The sequence below is a fragment of the Macaca mulatta genome, chromosome 19 (assembly GCF_049350105.2).
Source record: "Macaca mulatta isolate MMU2019108-1 chromosome 19, T2T-MMU8v2.0, whole genome shotgun sequence".
NCBI classification, from domain to species: Eukaryota; Metazoa; Chordata; class Mammalia; order Primates; family Cercopithecidae; genus Macaca; species Macaca mulatta.
In genome coordinates, this window is record NC_133424.1 from 45,683,921 (window position 1) to 45,703,393 (window position 19,473).

Genomic DNA, 19,473 nt, shown 5'->3' on the forward strand with positions numbered 1-19,473 from the left:
GAGGTTTGTGACCAACCCAGGCAACATAGACACTGTCTCTACAAAAAAATTAAAAGATTAGCCAGGCACAGTGGCACATGCCTATAGTCCTAGCTGCTCAGGAGGTTGAGGCAGGAGGATGGCTTGAACCCAGGAATTTGAGATTACAGTGAGCTATGACTGCACCATTGTACTCCAGCCTGGGTGATAGAGTGAGACTGCCTCTAAAATATTTTTTAAAAAGAATTAATCAGCCGGGCGCAGTGGCGATGCCTGTACTCCCAGCACTTTGGGAGGCCAAGGCGGGTGGATCACAAATGAGGTCAGGAGATCGAAACTATCCTGGCTAACACGGTGAAATCCCGTCTCTACTGAAAATACAAAAATTAGCCAGGCATGGTGGCACACGCTTGTAATCCCAGCTACTCAGGAGGCTGAGGCAGGAGAATCGCTTGAACCCGGGAGGCGGAGGTTGCAGTGAGCCGAGATCACGCCACTGCACTCCAGCCTGGGTGAGAGACAGACTGCGTCTCCAAAAAAAAAGAAAAAATGTCCTCAGCTTGCACTAGCCACATGTGGCAAGTGGCTACCATTGCAAGAAGTTCTGTTGGATAGGGCTGTGGGAGTGAGTGGGGCTCTGACCCTGCCTCCTAGGTGGGAATAAGGGCCAGGGATCTGGGGAGGTGGGAAAAGATGATACATTGCCCAAAATGCCACTAAGAACTCTCTTCTGTCTCTCAGGATAACAAAACCAAAACGTGGCCACCCAAAGCACCCTGGCAGCACCCTTCCCCGCTTCCCAGCACGCTGCCCAGCCCCAGCGCACCACTCTATGCAGTCACCAGCCCCGGCAGCCAGTGGAACGACACCATGCAGATGCTGCAGTCCCCAGTATGGGCCGCAACCAACGACTGCAGTGCCGCCGCCTTCTCCTACGTGCAGACCCCACCACAGCCCCCACCCCCACCAGCACATAAGGCAGCACCCAAGGGCTTCAAGGCCTTCCCTGGGAAGGCTGAGCGCAGGCCAGCCTATCTGCCCCAGTACTGACCCCAGGCCAGCCTGCCTGCCTGCCCAGAGCTGTGGGGATGGGTGTCCCCATCCCAGGGCCGCCTAGCTGACACCAGCCACTCAGAGGACCAGTGCGCCCCATCCCAGGGAGGGTTCCTTGGGGACAAGGGTGGTTGGCAGCTCCCAGCCTTTAAACCTGGCTTCTCAAACATTGGCGGCATCAGAGCCCTGGAGAGCCAGCTGGAGACACAGGCGTCTGGCCTTCGGGGGCTTGCTGGGGAACCTGCATGCCTAATAAGCCCCGCAGGTGACTCTGATGCAGGCGCCACGGCCACACTTGAAGAAACATAGCTCTTGGGTTTTTAATCCTGCTTTGTGTTGAGAAGACATTAGGCCTGAAAGCTGAGGGCATAACTGACCATTTTTCAGAAACCCTCTCCTCCCTCCTCCACCCCTTGAGTGATGACCACACCAATCACTGTATTTTTCTAGCTATTTTTTTCATGTAGGTTTTTAGTTAAAACATCTCCTGCCTAAAATGCATTGAATATTTTAAGATAACAGATATACTGGCTGGAGGTTTGTTTAACACTATATTTAAGCTTATACAAAATGGGCAAAATATAGAATATTTGTGATTGGAAGCAGTCACCTGGGGTTTCTGTGGGTGGACAGTTCCTCGCCACCCAGCAGCACCCAGGAACTGCGGCCTTTCCCAGCTTTACGGAAGCAGGATGGTGGAACTCGTGTCGGAGGTATACTGCTGAAGGTGCGTGGTGGTGGACCAGCCGGCTGCTGTCCATGTGCAGAGCAAGGCTGCACCTGCTGCCCTTCGATCCTTCCACACACGGCCAGGACACTGCCACAGTCCTCGGGGTGTGGTCAAGGGGCACTCAGAGACACCTGCACTAGAAATTGCATTGACATTGTGAGCTGGCTCAGAAGACAAACCAATTAAGATGTAGATAGAAATTAATTTAAGGTCTTTTCTTAAAAAAAAAAAAAATCCACCTCATTTTCAGTTAACATGTGCCATTAAATAGATAACATCCTGTGGATTTAGGGATATTTTCCAGCCAGAATGGATCCAGAAGAATTGAATGGTGCTTAAATTGAGAAATAATAATAAATATATCTATATAGAATAGACATATCCCACTGTATATTAATTGAGGTTACAGAAAGTTCTTTATATAAAACTTATTTAAATTTTTCATATTTCATCTTTGAAAAAGTCTAATTGAGAAAAATCCATAATATTTTCTAGTATGAAAGTTTGACAGTATTAATATTTTTTTTATATTTTCTTAAATCATTAAACCATTTTAATATATGTTAACTACTAATAAATGGTTTATTCTTTCTAACTCCATATAAGCTTTTCCAGCAAAGATTGTAATAACACATTTATGTTCTCGTTTTTCTACAGATATAAGTAAATTTATATATAAAAATACCAAAAAGAGGACGGGCACGGTGGCTCACGCCTGTAATCCCAGCACTTTGGGAGACCGAGGTGGGCGGATCACAAGGTCAGGAGTTCAAGACCAGCCTGGCCAATATGGTGAAACCCCATCTCTACTAAAAATACAAAAATTAGCCAGGCGTGGTGGCGGGCGCCTGTAGTCCCAGCTACTTGGGAGGCTGAGGCAGAAGAATCGCTTGAACCCGGGAGGCGGAGGTTGCAGTGAGCCGAGATTGCGCCACCGCACTCCAGCCTGGGTGACCAAGCAAGATTCCATCTCAAAAAGAAAAAAAAAAAAAGAATATATATATACACACACATATATATATGTATGTACACACACACACACACACACACTAATTCGAGAGGACCCTTAGGGTGTCTGAGCCCAGCCACCTGAGTTTTTAGTACTGTGTTGTCAGGCTGTTCCCAGGCCTCAGGTGTTGTCTTTTGTGCTGTGTGGGGATGCATTGCTGCCTGTATTTATGATCTTTTGCCGTGGTTCTGAGCATTCACCTCACCATGTTTACAAAGAACTGTTTTGTATATAGACATTTTCAGGCACGTGCTTTGCACCAACCCTGCGTGGCTCCTGTCTGTTAGCTGTCACAGTGTGCACACTAATCTCTGTTAAAGTTGTCTATGGCTGTTCTACTTGTAAGATAGTTTTCTATTTCCTTCAGTAATGTGTCCACAGTACCCTGTATTTCGAGTTCTATTATACTGATGTACTCTTGTTTTAATAGTGCCTCCCCAAAGGCCTCACCTTGGACAGAGGTCAGTCCTTGATGCCCCAGCACAGGTGACGTTGCTAATTGTCACTTTCCAGTTTGTTTTTCTCTGTTAAGGAAGACATTTTCTAATTGCATCTCCATGGGCTGTGAGACTGTGTGAAGCCGTTTGTGTGGTCTCCATGTAGGTGCTGTGTTCCCGGCACCGCCTTGCTCTGAACACTGGTAATTCCAGGTGCTGCGCTTGGCAGAGGGGTCTCGCCAAAGCGCATGTGTGTGCGTGTGTGAATGTATGTGTCCTTTGCATGGTCGGGCGTGGCTGCCTTGCTAGGGCATCAGCAGGACATTGTGTGTATAGTTACAATGCTTCCAAACTGGAACTCTACATTTTGTATCTTTTAAAGCTCCTATAAGTAAAATAACTATTGGCTTTATTAAAAATATACATTTAATAATACTTTGTATCCTTGTTTAAAATGAACTGCAGAGGACATTATGTCAAAAGCCCTGCCTGATTCATTGCTTTGAAAAGCTGCAGACTGAGTTGGTTTTTAGGTCAGCCTGTCCTCTGATTCTAGCAAGGGGAAGACCACTTGGGATATTACAGTGAGCTGAAGTGGATGGGCAGGAGGCAGAACAAGCAGCTACACCTCCTCTATTGGCTTCCCTAAGGCCCAAGCTGGTTTAGGCCCCTGTGCAGGGGAAGCCAGTGCCGTAGTGAAGGAGATGTCCTCTGAAAGGTGCAAGCTCTCTGGGTTGGGGTCTGCCAACACCCATGTCCCACCAAATGTGGATGCTGTGACTTGCCCAGCTAGCTTGTCCAATGAGGAGACCCAGGAATGAGGGCTTATTTTACCCTCTCCCCAAACCAGGGACCCAATCTATGGCAGAGATACTGTGCCACACAGGGATAAGAAGGACCTGTCTCTGCCTGCCGCAGTGGCTCACACCTGTAATCCCAGCACTTTAGGAGGCTGAGGCAGGTGGACCACGAGGTCGGGAAATCGAGACCATCCCGGCCAACATGGTGAAACCCCATCTCTACTAAAAATACAAAAATTAGCTGGGCATGGTGGCACGTGCCTGTAATCCTGGCTACTCAGGAGGCTGAGGCAGAAGAATCGCTTCACTTGAACCCAGGATGTCGGAGGTTGCAGTGAGCCGAAATCGTGCCACTGCACTCTAGCCTGTCCAGAGAGCGAGACTGTCTCCAAAGAAAAAAAAAAAAGGGCCAGGCATTGTGGCTCACACCTGTAATCCCACCACTTTGGGAGGCTGAGGTGGTGGATCATGAGGTCAGGAGTTCAAGCCCCGCCTGCCCAACATGGTGAAACACCATCTCTACTAAAAATACAAAAAAATAGGTGGTGTGGTTGCAGGCATCAGTAATCCCAGCTACTCAGAAGGCTAAGGCAGGAGAATTGTTTGAACCCAGGAGGCAGAGGTTGCAGTGAGCCAAGACTGCTCCACTGCACTCCAGCCTGGGTAACAGAGCAAGACTCTGTCTCAGACAAAAAGAAAAAAAAAGAAGGACTTGTCTCACTGGATGATGCCATCCTGCTAAGCAGAAGGAAGATAGTATCATGAGAACCACAAATGGAGGGCAGGTCACAGGAGCATTTCAACTCATTTTCATTTACAGAAAGCACCTCATTGGAACCATTTTTGCTGATCTGAAGGAAATGGAGTAATGTGGGCATTAATATATAAGCTGCTGGTGTAGGAACCACTCTTCTTTCTGCCAAGGTGCCCTGAAGTTGAGCATGGGGACCAAGTCCCAGAGCCTTCCAAATGCACCTCAAGACAAAGTTGCTCAGTAACAGCCATGTTGCCTGAGTGTGCTGAAGAACACACTGGAAGTCCATATTAAAAAGCTAGCAGGGGCCGGGTGTGCTGGCTCACACCTGTAATCCCAGCAATTTGGGAGGCTCACCTGCGAGGACTGCTTGAGGCCAGGAGTTCAAGACCAGCCTGGGCAACATAGTGAGACCCCATCTCTTTAAAAAAAAAAAAAGCCCGTATTTTATTTAAGTGTGTTCCCGTTTAACACAAGCACCCAGTTCTCTTGACTAGTTCTGATTCACAGCAGTGCTGGAGGCCAGAGGGCAGGAGCCCTGTAGCTCTGGCTGTGTGCGAATGAGTGGGGAGGGAAGCTGAGCAGATGCTACACCCAGCCTACTGCAGGGGCCTCACAGGCCCCAGCCCATCTGAGGTACTTGGGAGGCTTGTGACCTTCCTTTCCCACCTGGGGGCTCCTTGGATAGCGGGGGGCTTCCAGTTTGGAGGCTGAGATGCTGCATGCCAACCATGGGGCTGTTAGGGGATGGCCTTTTGTGCACCGTGTGGCCACTGCTGTAACCTGCCTCCTAATGTGGAGACAGGAAATAAACCTTCCCAATGATCAGCTTCTCCACTGCCCAAAAGCATGTATGTGGACAGCATGACTGGCTACCTCCCAGCCACAGGTACCCAGGAGTCTGAGGCATCTCCAAGGGTAGGCTCTGGAAATAACACATGCACATGGCCTTACAGCACAGGGGTGAGCTCCTGAGCCCAGGCCTCTGTGGGTCAGTGAGGGGACTGGATGTGGCTTGTACTGGAATACTGACTTGAAGATGTGGGCCTAGGTGAGGGAGAAGGATTGTTTGAGGCATGTCACATTCATTTCAACATTCACTAATGTCACATAAGGGCTAGGCCCTTGCTAGGAGCCAAGACTGCAAAGATAACAGTCCCTGCCTTTAAAACTCAGTATTTTAGGGAAGACAACCCATCTTTCCCGTCCTTGGTAAGAGAACCAGCATCCACCAGCAACCCAGTTGCTCAGGCTGAAATCCCAGAAGATATGCTTCATTTTTTCATTTCCTCATTCAACTAATCAACAAGTCCTATAAGCGTATTCCCAAGCACACTCAAATTTTACCATGTTCTAGCCAGGTGCTGTGGCTCACACCTATAATCCCAGCACTTTGGGAGGCCAAGGCAGGTGGATCACCCAAGGTCAGGAGTTCGAGACTAGCCTGACCAACATGGTGAAACCCCAACTCTACTAAAAAATACAAAAATTAGCTGGGCATGGTGGCGGGTGCCTGTAATCCCAGCTACTCAGGAAGCTGAGGCAGGAGAATCGCTTGAACCCGGGAGGTGGAAGTTGCAGTGAGCTGAGATCTCACCATTGCACTCCAGCCTGGGCAACAGAGCAAGACTCCATCTCAAAAAAAAAAAAAAAAAAAAAAAATTCCACCATGTTCTTACATCTCCACTGCTATCTACCTGGACTTCACCTGGCTCCTGCCTCTCCCCCCACAGCCTCAGAGTTTCCCATGCACCCTCCCCTACTTCCAAGTAGCCTTGCCATGTGTCCTCCAACTTGCCTCCCTGTTGCTCCCAAGGCTGCTTGGGCCTCTCCATCAGTTTTCTGGGGTTAGAGCCCATCTTCCAGCCTGGCTTCGTTTCTCATGACAGCACTTAGCACTCTTCTGGAATTTTGTGTTTGCATTTGTGTCTCACTGGAATGAAGGCCCCATGAGAGCAAGGAGCGAGTCTTGTTCATGGCCACATGTGCAAGGTGCAGGACAGGTCCTGTGACCACCACAATGCAACTTGAGACATGAAAGGATGTGTTGCCGGGGCCAGAACTTACGAATTCTAATACTGAGCAAAAAAAATAGAACCAGAGGCTGGGTGTAGCAGCTCACGCCTGGAATTCCAGCACTTTGGGAGGCCAAGGTGGGAGGATCACTTGAGTCCAGGAGTTCGAGGCTGCAGCGAGCCGAGATCTTACCACTGCACTCCAGCCTGGGTAATAGAGCAAGACTCTGTCTCTAAAAACGAAAAACAAAAACAACCAGACGAAAAGGCTCTCGCGTTGGGCTAAAAGAATACTATTAAATACATCTTGAGGCTGTCCCAGGACAGGGAAGGGATTAGCACTACGGTGGAGATGCGCGTAGGCCCAAGCAGACCTCAAATAAAGGTAAAGCTTTTTTTTTTTTTTTTGAGAGGGAGTCTCGCTCTGTCGCCCAGGCTGGAGTGCAGTGGCCGGATCTTAGCTCACTGCAAGCTCCGCCTCCCGGGTTCACGCCCATTCTCTGGCCTCAGCCTCCCGAGTAGCTGGGACTATAGGCGCCCGCCACCTCGCCCGGCTAGTTTTATTTTTTTATTTTTTTATTTTATTTTATTTTATTTTTTTTGAGACGGAGTCTTGCTCTGTCGCCCAGGCTGGAGTGCAGTGGCCGGATCTCAGCTCACTACAAGCTCCGCCTCCCGGGTTTACGCCATTCTCCTGCCTCAGCCTCCCGAGTAGCTGGGACTACAGGCGCCCGCCACCTCGCCCGGCTAATTTTTTGTATTTTTTAGTAGAGACGGGGTTTCACTGTGTTAGCCAGGATGGTCTCGATCTCCTGACCTCGTGATCCGCCCGTCTCGGCCTCCCAAAGTGCTGGGATTACAGGCGTGAGCCACCGCGCCCGGCCCTTTTTTTTTTTATTTCTTAGTAGAGACGGGGTTTCACCGTGTTAGCCAGGATGGTCTCGATCTCCTGACCTCGTGATCCACCCGTCTCGGCCTCCCAAAGTGCTGGGATTACAGGCTTGAGCCACCGCGCCCGGCCCCAGTGTAAAGCTTTTTATTCTCGTGGAAACACCTATGTACAATGAAGAAAATGTTTTTAAGCACCTAGCAAAGGATTCGGGACTCTGGTAATGAAGCCCCAAAACGACAAGAGTCGGTCGCGTACGGTAAAGCCAACAACAGGTACAAGCTCTAGTCCTCTTGGGGGCGTGGTGAGGAGGCGGCCCCTCCACGCACCACTCCCGGTGTGCGCATGCGCACAGCCTTACGCAGCGCATGCGCACGTGCACTCACCACGTCCATCCCAGACGTGCGGACCCGGGTGTCTGCAAGGCTCCGTGTCTGCAAGGCTTGGTGTCCGGACTCCTGCCCCCGACCCTGCGCGGGGACATGCGCACAAGCGCTCGCCCAGCCCACCCGGACGTGCCGGCCCACACGCACACGCGTGCGCACCTCCCCCCCCGCCGCGCCCCATCCGCGCTCAACCCCGCCTACACCTGCTCCGTGGCCTCCCCGGAGACGGTGAGCCAACCCCGGCAGCTCCACGGGGCCCCAGAGGCGCGGGCCCCTCGCCTTCGCTAGTCAACATGACTCAGCATCCTCGGTGGACTCGCCCCCCCGCCCCGAAACAGATGTCTAAAATCCATCGGCGTGGAAACGCCACTCCACGCCCCGCTCCCGACTCCTTCAGCTCAGGCCCCAGAACTGACCACCCCACCAATCCCCTGCCCCAGTCCCTCTGCCTTCTCTCCCATGACTACCTGTCCTCCAGGGCCTGCCTGATCCCTGTCCAGCGGCCCTGAAGTAAGGTCTGAGATGTCTAAATGCCCATACCTCAGTTTCCCCATCTTTAGAACGGGGCTCTTGTTTGCAACTGTGCCCGCCACAGCCTGCAGTAAGTGCTAGCTTCATCAATACTCAGTGGCAGTCAGTTACTTTTCCAGGGCTGCCTTATGCTTGAAATTAAATCTTTGCTATCCAGAGTAAGGACTGTCCCTGGACTTCCTAACTTGCCTCTGCTCTCAGGTGTACCCTCTGGTCCGCTCCTCTCTCGGGGCCAGATCATCTTGCAGGGGGCACATGAAGGTGTCTGGCTCTGCAGCATGCTCTCTTGGAATTTCTGGGCTAGGTTTCCTTTCGATTATCCTTGGTCAATCCCTGGTCCGGGGGCATGACCCCTCCCAGATTCACTGCCCCCAGGATCCTGGGGATTCTGAGCCCTAAGCTCTGCGATTTGCAGGACTTGGCTCAGCATATGGTAGTGATTGTAGTGATGGTGGTAGACAACAGAATATAAAATGACCTTATGGCCAGGCACAGTGACGCACACCTGTAATCCCAACACTTCGGGAGGCTGAGGCAGGAAAATCTCTTGAGGCCTGGAATTTGAGACCAGCCTGGGCAACATAGTGCAACTCAGTCTCTACAAATAATAATAAGAAGAAAATTAGCCGGGCAGGGTGGCTATGCCTGTCGTTCTAGCTACTCAGGAGACTGAGGTGAGAGAAGCGCTTGAGCCCAGAGTTCAAGGCTGCAGTGAGCTATGGTCATGCCACTGCACTCCAGCCTGGGTGACAGAGTGAGACCGTGTTTCAACTAATAAGACATAACTGGGATGATGAGCGGAGAAAGGGATTGCCTGCTTCTCCACTTCCTTTCCACTTTTTTCCTAGGACTGAAGAGGAACTGGCAGGCAGCACAGGGCTGTGATTAAGCACAGGGTTCAGGAAGGAACCAGGTAGCCTGGGTTGATTCTCTAGTTAAGAGCAGAGTGGCTTGTTTCACATTTCTTTCTTTCTTTTTTTTTTTTTTGAGACAGGGTGTCACTCTGTCACCCAGACCAGAGTGCAGTGGCGTGATCTCGGCTCACTGCAACCTCCGCCACCCGGGTTCAAGTGATTCTCCTGCCTCAGCCTCCCTAGTAGCTGGGATTACAGGTGTCCGCCACCATGTCCGGCTAGTTTTTGTAATTTTAGTAGAGACAGGGTTTCGCCATGGTGGCCAGACTGGACTCAAACTCCTGGCTTCAAGTGATCTGCCCGCCTTGGCCTCCCAAAGTGTTGGGATTACAAGTGTGAGCCACCATACCGGGCCTCGTTTCACATTTCTTTTTTTTTTTTTTTTGAGATGGAGTCTCGCTCTGTCGCCCAGGCTGGAGTGCAGTGGCATGATTCAGCTCACTGCAAGCTCCACCTCCCGGGTTCACACCATTCTCCTGCCTCAGCCTCCCGAGTAGCTGGGACTACAGGTGCCCAACACCACATCCGGCTAATTTTTTTCTATTTTTAGTAGAGACGGGGTTTCACCATGTTGCTAAGGCTGGTCTCGAACTGCTGACCTCGTGATCTGCCCGCCTCAGCCTCCAAAAGTGGTGGGATTACCGTGTGAGCCACCGCATCCGGCTTTGTTTCACATTTCTTAACCTCTCTGTTAAATGGGGTGGACAACAGGGTATCCTTCATAGGACTGCCATGAGGGATACATGGAAAGGATTTAGCATGGCACTCTGCACATAGTAAACCTGGCTAGAGTAGTGGCCATGTTAGTAGTATTGTAGTATGATGATGAATGGCTTTGGATTAGTAATGACCTTTCTTCGTACTTCTCTGTTTTCTCCCTGTAGCCACTGTGACTTACGGCCCACCTGATAGGAACCTAGTTTCCTGCTAACATAGAAAATCCAGGCTGGGCGTGGTGGCGCATGCCTGTAATCCCAGCACTTTGGGAGGCCGAGGTGGGTGGATTACCTTAGGTCAGGAGTTCGAGACCAGCCTGGCCAACATGGTGAAACCCCATCTCTACCAAAAATACGAATATTAGGCTGGGCGCAGTGGCTCATGCCTGTAATCCCAGCACTTTGGGAGGCTGAGGCAGACAGATCACGAGGTCAGGAGATAGAGACCATCCTGGTCAACATGGTGAAAACCCATCTCTACTAAAAATACAAAAATTAGTTGGGCATAGTGGCACATGCCTGTAATCTCAGCTACTCAGGAGGCTGAAGCAGGAGAATTGCTTGAACCAGGGAGTTGGAGGTTGCAGTGAGCCGAGATGGTGCCACTGCACTCTGGTCTGGTGACAGAGGGAGACTCCGTCTCAAAAAACAAAAACAAAAAAAACCAAAAATCAGCCTGGCGAGGTGGCGGGCGCCTGTAATCCCAGCTACTAGGGAGGCTGAGGCAAGAGAATTGCTTGAACCTGGGAGGCGGAGGTTGCAGGGAGGCAGAGGTTGCAGTGAGCTGAGATCATGCCATTGCACTCTAGCCTGGGCAACAAGAGTGAAACTCTGTCTCAAAAAAAAAAAGGAAAAAAAAAAAAAACCAAAATCCATGTAACTTTGGAGTTTCAAAGTAAATGTGAAATCTGGAATAGTTGAAGCTTCCGGGAATCACAGAGGCCAAATTGTGAGAGGTGTACATTATGGAAGGTTAAAAGGTAGGGGAGGCTGGGCGCGGTGGCTCATGCCTGTAATCCCAGCACTTTGGGAGGCTGAGGCGGTGGATCACGAGGTCAGGAGATCAACACCGTCCTGGCTAACACGGTGAAACCCTGTCTCTACTAAAAATGCAAAAAATTAGCCGGGCGTGGTGGCGGGTGCCTGTAGTCTCAGCTACTCGGGAGGCTGAGGCAGGAGAATTGCTTGAACCAGGGAGGTGGAGGTTGCAGTGAGCCGAGATCGCACCACTGCACTCCAGCCTGGGGACAGAGCGAGACTCCATCCCAAACAAACAAACAAAAAAGAACTCCAGTAGAACAAATACCGTTCAGCACTACTAGGGTTGTGCTAGGTGTGGAAGCTCAGTGAAATCTTAGAGTTGACAATTCTTAGAGAAGGGCCATGTGGACGGGGCTGTTCCCTGGAAAGTGCTGTGACCACTCAGTGGCCACTCATTTCTTTCGTTGTTAGCCTTTCCCTATTTTCTTTTTTTTTTTTTTTTTTTTGAGACGGAGTCTCGCTCTGTCACCCAGGCTGGAGTGCAGTGGCCGGATCTCAGCTCACTGCAAGCTCCGCCTCCCGGGTTCACGCCATTCTCCTGCCTCAGCCTCCCGAGTAGCTGGGACTACAGGCGCCTGCCACCTCGCCCGGCTAAGTTTTTTTTGTATTTTTAGTAGAGACGGGGTTTCACCGTGTTAGCCAGGATGGTCTCGATCTCCTGACCTCGTGATCCACCCGTCTCGGCCTCCCAAAGTGCTGGGATTACAGGCTTGAGCCACCGCGCCCGGCCTCTTTTTTCTTTTTTAGACAAAGTCTTACTGTGTCACCCATGCTGTACACCCAAGGAGTACAGTGGTCGTAATCACTGCAGCCTCGAACTCCTGGACTCAAGTGATACTGCTGCCTTGGCCTCCCGAGTAGCTGGGACTCTACAGGTGTGCACCACCACATGCCCTGCTAATTTATTTTTAGTATTTTAGAAGCAGTGTTTTGCTATCTTCCCCAGGCTGGGCTTGAACTCCTGGTGTCAAGCCATCCCACCTCCCAAAGTGCTGGGATTGTAGGCAAGAGTGCCCAGCCCCAGAATTCTTACAATGACTTACAAGGTCTTATGTGATCTTGTTGCCTCCCTTTCACTCTCTGACCTCATCTTCTTTTTTTTTTTTTTTTTTATTGAGATGGAGTCTCGCTCTGTTGCCCAGGCTGGAGTGCAGTGGCAGGATCTCAGCTCACTGCAAGCTCCGCCTCCCGGGTTCACGCCATTCTCCTGCCTCAGCCTCCCAAGTAGCTGAGACTACAGGCGCCCGCCACCTCGCCGGGCTAGCTTTTTGTATTTTTTAGTAGAGACCGGGTTTCACCCTGTTAGCCAGGATGGTCTCGATCTCCTGACCTCGTGATCCGCCCGTCTGGGCCTCCCAAAGTGCTGGGATTACAGGCTTGAGCCACCGCGCCCGGCCTTTTTTTTTTTTTTGAGACGGAGTCTCACTCTGCCGCCCAGGCTGGAGTACAGTGGCTCACTGCAGTCTTCACCTGCCAGGTTCAAGTGCTTCTCCTGTCTCAGCCTCTCGAGTTAGCTGGGATTACACGCACGTGCCACCAGGCCCGGCTAATTTTTGCATTTTTTTTTTTTAGTAGAGACGAAGTTTCACCAAGTTGGCCAGGCTGGTCTCGAACTCCTGACCTCACGTGATCCGCCTGCCTCGGCCTCCCAAAGTGCTAAGATTACAGGCGTGAGCCACCGCGCCCGCCCCAGTAAGTTTTTTCTTAATTGCAACCCGGATTCTCAGCACCCTTTTCATCTTGCTTTTCCTCAATAGCCCTTACCAGCACCTGACACACATCATCTGTTGTACTTGCTTATTTGGCACATATGTATCCACAGCGCCTGGAACACTGCCTGTAACGTGGAAGGTGTTCGAGCTGTAGAGTTTTGTCGAATGAATGAATGAAGCCGACCAGCGCACAAGGAGTGCAGTGGCGCCATGGGTAGCTCTCTGCAGCCTCCAACTTCTGGGCTCCAGTGATCCCCGGGCTCTGCCCATCCCTCTCCACAGCCACTTCCGGGCAGAAGCCAGCGAAGCGGTGGCGCAAGCGGTAGGGAGAGAGGAGCTGAGGCCCCAGATCAGCGGCCGCGGGCAAGGTCGCTTAGCGGGCACCCGGCCGGGGTATCGGGGCGCGGGTCGGGGGCGGGGCCGGGGCCGGGGCTCAGGGGTGGGGCCGGAACGGGCGCCTGCGCCATAAAGGCCACCGCGCGCCCCCGCGCCTTGCTCGCTGCGCGCTGCCAGCGCTCCTTCCTCCTCGGCGCGCGTTCCGGTCCGCGTACCTTCTAGTCCCGCCATGGCCGCTCTCACCCGGGACCCCCAGTTCCAGAAGCTGCAGCAATGGTATCGCGAGCACGGCTCCGAGCTGAACCTGCGCCGCCTCTTCGATGCCGACAAGGATCGCTTCAACCACTTCAGGTGCGGGCGGGCCGGAGGCGGGGGCTGCCACGCGCGGCGCCCGGAGCCGGGCACGCGGGGATGGGGTCTGGAGGCCGGGGCAGTGGTGCCCGGGGACCCCCGCCCACCACCTCCAGGCCACGGACTGGGGCCCAAGCCGAGGCCGCACTTCGTCCTTGGAGTCTCCTTGGAGTGCGTTCTTGGGGGCTTGCGGCCTCGCCGGGGGTCTCGGCGCAGTGTCTGCTTCGTCACGAGGAAAAACGGGCCTCTACATGGGGACGTTTCCCCTCCCCCACCCCGTGCAGCTCCGGCCATTTGAGCAGGGGCTCCTTTCGCAGTTGTGAGGAGAGGCCCTGGCTGACGCAGCAAGCGGGAAAGGGCTGTCCCTTTCCATCCGCTCCTGGCCACATGGGCTTGGGACCGTTTTCCGGGCGGGCAGCCCGGGCGTGGGGTTTGAGGGAGCTGGGTGGAAGGGTGGAGACGTCGGGCGTGATTCCTGCAGAAGAGACCTGTGCACGACCGGGAAGTGGGAAGGAGCATTGGAGGAAATCATGGGCCGGGGTGCGGCCGAGCGAGCTCTGATCACTGATGCTGGTGGAGGAGGGGCGGGGAGCGGCTGTGGCTCTGGGCTAGACGTCCCAGTGGCCATCCCTGTCATCTGGATGGGTGCTTGAGTAACTTACGGCAGAGAGTGGAAGCCCTGGGAGGGGGTGGTCCCCGCCTTCAGTCCAGGCTCCTCACCCAGGGTCTGCCTGCATCTAGGGTCTGTGAGGATGGCTTCTTTCTCTGTGCTGCTGTTGCAGATCATCCTGGTGGGCCAGCAGGTGACAGACATCACCACTGTGCTGGGTGGCCGTGGCCCTTGTGGGGCGTGGGTCAGGGAGGATGTTTCTTCTGGAAACAGCTCCTGCTCAGGACAGGTCTCCCACTAGGGTGACCAGGGTGTGGTCAGCAGCATCTCCATCTTTCTGCAGCCTGACCCTCAACACCAACCATGGGCATATCCTGCTGGATTACTCCAAGAACCTGGTGACGGAGGATGTGATGCGGATGCTGGTGGACCTGGTAATGTTCTGCTTAGGGAGGTGTAACTGGTAACTGACAGAGTGATGGGCGAGCTGGGCTCCTGGGTGTCCCCAGGACCTTGAGCATCTTGAGTTTTTCCTCTCATTCGACCTCAGTGACCTCCTCTGTGCAGGTGAGGCACCTGCCCTGGCTTAGGTTCTAAGCAGCATCCCGGGGACACCAGTGTCTGATGTCTGAGTAGACCTTTCCCAAACAGTGGGAGAGGGAACCAGGCAGCAGCCATCTGTCTGTCTCATTGGGGACAGCACCAAGCCTTGTGTTTGGGGGCTGACACTTGGGGTGGTCAGTTTGGGCGGGACCAGGCCTCAGTATCGTATCTTCCTAGGCCAAGTCCAGGGGCGTGGAGGCCGCCCGGGAGCGGATGTTCAATGGTGAGAAGATCAACTACACCGAGGTGAGCAGGCCCCACATACCCCCTGGGGCCTCCTTCCTTCCCTTTGGGGTTTATCTGACTGTTAGCCGCATTACCCTGTGTCTTCACCCCTTCTCTTGGGCAATGCTTTTGCTTAATGAGGGGCCTGAAGGCCTTTTTCCTCCTGCTTTGTAGCAGGGCTTTAGGGTGTGTCTTCCACAAGATTGGCCGTCTAGGTTTGGTGAGCTCCTTGGAATGGTTCCCAGTGTCTGCCTGGGAGGAGGACATCACATACCCAGAGGGAGAGTTTCTCAAGGCTGACATTTTCTTGGAGAAGTTAACTCTAATATATCCTCGCTGCAAGTTTTAGTAGCGACAAGAAGAATCTTAATCACTAAAGACTTCAGCCTACTCAGGGCCGGGCGCGGTGGCTCAAGCCTGTAATCCCAGCACTTTGGGAGGCCGAGACGGGCGGATCACGAGGTCAGGAGATCAAGACCATCCTGGCTAACACGGTGAAACCCCGTCTCTACTAAAAATACAAAAAATTAGCCGGGCGTGGTGGCGGGCGCCTGTGGTCCCAGCTACTCGGAGGCTGAGGCGGGAGAATGGCGGGAACCCGGGAGGCGGAGCTTGCAGTGAGCCGAGATCGCACCACTGCACTCCAGCCTGGGAGACACAGCGAGACTCCGTCTCAAAAAAAAAAAAAAAAAAAAAAAGACTTCAGCCTACTCAAGCAGTAGGAGTCAATAGGAAGCAGTGGAGAGGCCAGGCCTGGGGACCTCTGTTCCTGACTCAGTATGGGAGCCAAGCCTGGAGGTATAATGGACACTGAGCACCCACACTCTGTCGTCATGATGTCATTATCCTCCTCTTACATGGGAGGGGTTTGAGGTTCAGAGGTCACGTCCCTTATCTAAGATGTCGTAGCTGTAAGAGGCAAAGTGGAGATTCACACTCAACCTGTCTTGCATTGTGGGTCTAAGCTGAGAGAGGATGCAATCAAGGAAGGCCTCCTGGAGGAGTGCATTCACCTATAAAACGTGGGGCAGGAGTGGGGTCTGGCAGGGTGAGGGTGGGGTGGCATGAAACCTTCCACCTTAGCAAGCCTCTCACTGGGTTGGAATCCCAAGATGATCTTTTTCCTGCCCACCTAGGGTCTTTAGACCTTCCCTCAAGGACTCCTCTGCTGGCTTCAGGCCGTTTCACTCACGTAGCCGGGCCAACCGCCTGGCACCGGTCACAGACTTCAAGTCTGGTTTGGTTCCTGGCAGTTGGTAGTTAATCGGGCTGCTTGGTGAGGGAAGCTTGAGTTGCATACCTTGCTGCAAATCCAAGGAGCTGAGGACACTGCCTAAAAGGTGCCAGCAAACACCGTGGACACGCATTGGGAGGATGAGGTTACTTCAGGCTTAGTGAGCACTCATTTTTGGAAAGTGTTTATTTATTTATTTTGACATGGAGTCTCGCTCTGTCGCCCAGGCTGGAGTGCAGTGGTGCGATCTCGGCTCACTGCAACCTCTGTCTAATGGGTTCAGGCGATTCTCTGCCTCTGCTTCCCGAGTAGCTGGAAATACAGGTGTGTGCCACCCCACCTGGCTAATTTTTGTATTTTTAGTAGAGACAGGATGTCACCATGTTGCCCGGGCTGGTCTCGAATTCCTGACCTTAAGTTATCCACCCGCCTTGGCATCCCAGAGTTCTAGAATTACAGGCTTGAGCCATGACGCCCGGCTTCTGAAAGCATTTATTGCTTGTTTCTGACATGTGTTGTCCCCATTCTCTGCCTTTGCCCACTGTTGCTCTTTTCTCTCACTGTTCATGCCCTGAACACCTATGGCAGGCCCTCTGGGCCTGTCCTAGGCATGTATGGGTCCCGCCCCCATCTCCTCCCGACTGTCTGCAGCACATAAGTCCTTGGGGAGCTCCTACTCCTGTAAGCATACAGTGGGTTCTGGGAACAAGATCATGCTGCTAACAGAGACCTCAGGGCCTGCCTGTCTAGTGGATAGAGGGCCGAGCTATGGTACCATGCCCAGCTGGGAGCATGGCTGCCTGGGGTTGAGGGGACAGTCTTTACACCCACCCTCATCCCCAGGGTCGAGCTGTGCTGCACGTGGCTCTTCGGAACCGGTCAAACACACCCATCCTGGTAGATGGCAAGGATGTGATGCCAGAGGTCAACAAGGTTCTGGACAAGATGAAGTCTTTCTGCCAGGTAAGTGGCTACTGGGCCGGACTCGCCCTTGGCCGTGTGTGAGTATATGGGAATCTGGGATCCCTGAGGGGCAACTTTTCCTCTCTTCTTGGAGGCAGGACTCAGGCTGTCACTGCAGCTTAAGGGAGGAGTTGCCTGTGTGATCGCTGACCCTGGGGGTTTTTGCTGAGGCCTGAATTTCTCCTGGCTCTGCTCTGAAGGAACCTACTGCTGGCAGAAGTGGGGGCAGTCTCCTTCCTGAATTACAGACACCTGTGGGCTCATGGTGACAAATGACAGAGGCTCGAAATGGAAAGTGGGGCCCTAAGGGGCTGGGCGCGGTGGCTCACGCCTGTAATCCCAGCACTTTGGGAGGCCGAGGCAGGCAGATCACGAGGTCAGGAGATCGAGACCATCCAGGCTAACATGATGAAACCCCGTCTCTACTAAAAATACAAAAAAATTAGCCAGGCGAGGTGGCGGGCCCCTGTGGTCCCAGCTACTCGGGAGGCTGAGGCAGGAGAATGGCATGAACCCGGGAGACAGAGCTTGCAGTGGGCAGAGATTGTGCCACTGTACTCCAGCCTGGGCAACAGAGCGAGACTCTGTCTCAAAAAAAAAAAAAAAAAAAAAAAAAAGAAGTGAGGCACCCGAGAGACGGGACAGTCAGGAAAGGAAGGAGCTTTTTCTTTTCTTTCTTTCTTTTTTTATTTTTTTGAGATGGAGTCTCACTCTGTCGCCCAGACAGGAGTGCAGTGGTGCGATCTCAGCTCACTGCAACCTCTGCATCCTGGATTCAAGTGATTCTCCTGCCTCAGCCTCCCGAGTAGCTGGGATTACAATTATGCGCCACCCCGCCCAGCTAATTTTTATATTTTTAGTAGAGATGGGGTTTCACCATGTTGGCCAGGCTGGTCTCAAACCCCTGACCTCAGGTCATCTGCCCGCCTCAGCCTCCCAAAGTGCTAGAATTACAGGCGTGAGCCACTGCGCCTGGCTGGAAGGAGCTTTTTCTAACCTCTTTTGTCATACGCCCTTATCACCCAGTCTAGAAATAGATAAAACGTTGTAAAATTTCCTCAACCCTGGCTGGGTGTGGTGGGTGGCTCATGCCTGTGATCCCGGAACTTTGGGAGGCTGAGGCGAGCGGATCACTTGAGGTAAGGAATTTGAGACCAGCCTGGCCATCATGGTGAAACCCCATCTCCACTAAAAATACAAAAATTAGCCAAGTGTGGTGACACACACCTGTAATCCCAGCTACTTGGGAGGCTGAGGCAGGAGAATCACTTGAAGCTGGGAAGCAGAAGTTGCAGTCATCTGTGAGTGTGCCATTGCACTCTAGCCTGGACGACAGAGTGAGACTCTGTCAAAAAAAAAAAAAAAAAAAAATTCCTCATCCCCATTCCCAGCTAACCCTCCAGAAGCAGCCTTTGTAACGTTTCCTGTAGCCAGGCGCAGCAGCTCATACTTCTAGTCCCAGCTATTCAGGAGGCTGAGGTGGGAGGATGGCTTGAGCCTGGGAAGTCGAGGCTGCAGTGAGCCATGGTGACACCAGTGCACTCCAGTCTGGACAACGGAGCAAGATCCTGTCTCAAAAAATAAATTTAAAAAATAGAAAAGTTTTCCTGTGAAGTCTTCCAGAAAGTTCCTGTGCACGTACACGTCTGTCATCTCCTCTTCGAAACATGTACACACGTGCACATGCACGCAGTTTGGTTTTCTCCCTGCTCTTCTGCAACTTATTTCCACCTGGAAGTATGTAAGCGGTGTCTGTGTGTCAGTGACAGTGCATGTAACATGCCTCCTTTTCCTTGTGTGTAGGGTGGTAGGGGTTGCCTCAGAGACCAGCTAAGTTTCCCCACATCAAGCACTTGCCTCAGTGTCTATCCCAGGGGTGATTCTGCAGGGGTGGGTTGGCAGACGTCCTCAAGCCTGGAGAATGAGGGTGATGCCGGTGTGTCTGTGTGGGCTATGCATGCGCCAAGGGTGATCATCCAAGCTCTTGCAGCTGTGATCATTTGCTGCTTGTCCTAGGAGCAGTGGTCTCCACATGTGGCTGGTCAACGTCCGGTTACTTTGGCCAAGAGCCACTTTCAGACCTGAAAATGGGCTGGGCACGGTGGCTCATGCCTGTAATCCTAGCACTCTGGGAGGCTGGGCAGTTGGATCATTTGAGGTCAGGAGTTTTGAGATCAATCAACAT

General features: G+C 52.5%; 2 protein-coding genes and 1 long non-coding RNA gene across 17 annotated transcripts in view; 2 read left to right on the forward strand and 1 right to left on the reverse strand.

The window, feature by feature from the left end:
• The window catches only part of GARRE1 (granule associated Rac and RHOG effector 1), a 99,054-nt gene extending 95,411 nt beyond the window's left edge, over window positions 1-3,643 (forward strand). For 5 of the 6 annotated variants that reach the window (XM_077976244.1, XM_028838426.2, XM_015123517.3 and 2 more), the window contains one exon: window positions 721-2,586. In XM_077976244.1, the coding sequence (XP_077832370.1) occupies window positions 721-1,029 (309 nt within the window). In that variant the 3' untranslated portion in view covers window positions 1,030-2,586. 6 annotated transcript variants of the gene reach the window in all.
• Window positions 1,864-8,164, reverse strand: LOC144337388 (uncharacterized). Its single transcript, XR_013410436.1, has 2 exons — window positions 8,053-8,164; window positions 1,864-1,898 (listed from the first exon to the last, which is right to left on the reverse strand). It is a non-coding gene; the product is annotated as an uncharacterized LOC144337388 (long non-coding RNA).
• The window catches only part of GPI (glucose-6-phosphate isomerase), a 52,914-nt gene continuing 41,505 nt past the window's right edge, over window positions 8,065-19,473 (forward strand). For 3 of the 10 annotated variants that reach the window (XM_077982078.1, XM_077982079.1, XM_077982082.1), the window contains exons 1-4: window positions 13,461-13,653; window positions 14,607-14,697; window positions 15,044-15,112; window positions 17,169-17,288. In XM_077982078.1, coding sequence (XP_077838204.1) covers window positions 13,532-13,653; window positions 14,607-14,697; window positions 15,044-15,112; window positions 17,169-17,288 — 402 coding nt within the window. In that variant the 5' untranslated portion in view covers window positions 13,461-13,531. Of the gene's footprint in view, window positions 8,281-12,001; window positions 12,130-12,826; window positions 12,947-13,076; window positions 13,289-13,460; window positions 13,739-14,564; window positions 14,698-15,043; window positions 15,190-17,143; window positions 17,323-19,473 lie in introns of those variants that run through there. The other 7 variants (XM_077982073.1, XM_077982074.1, XM_077982075.1 and 4 more) reach the window with 7 other exon arrangements.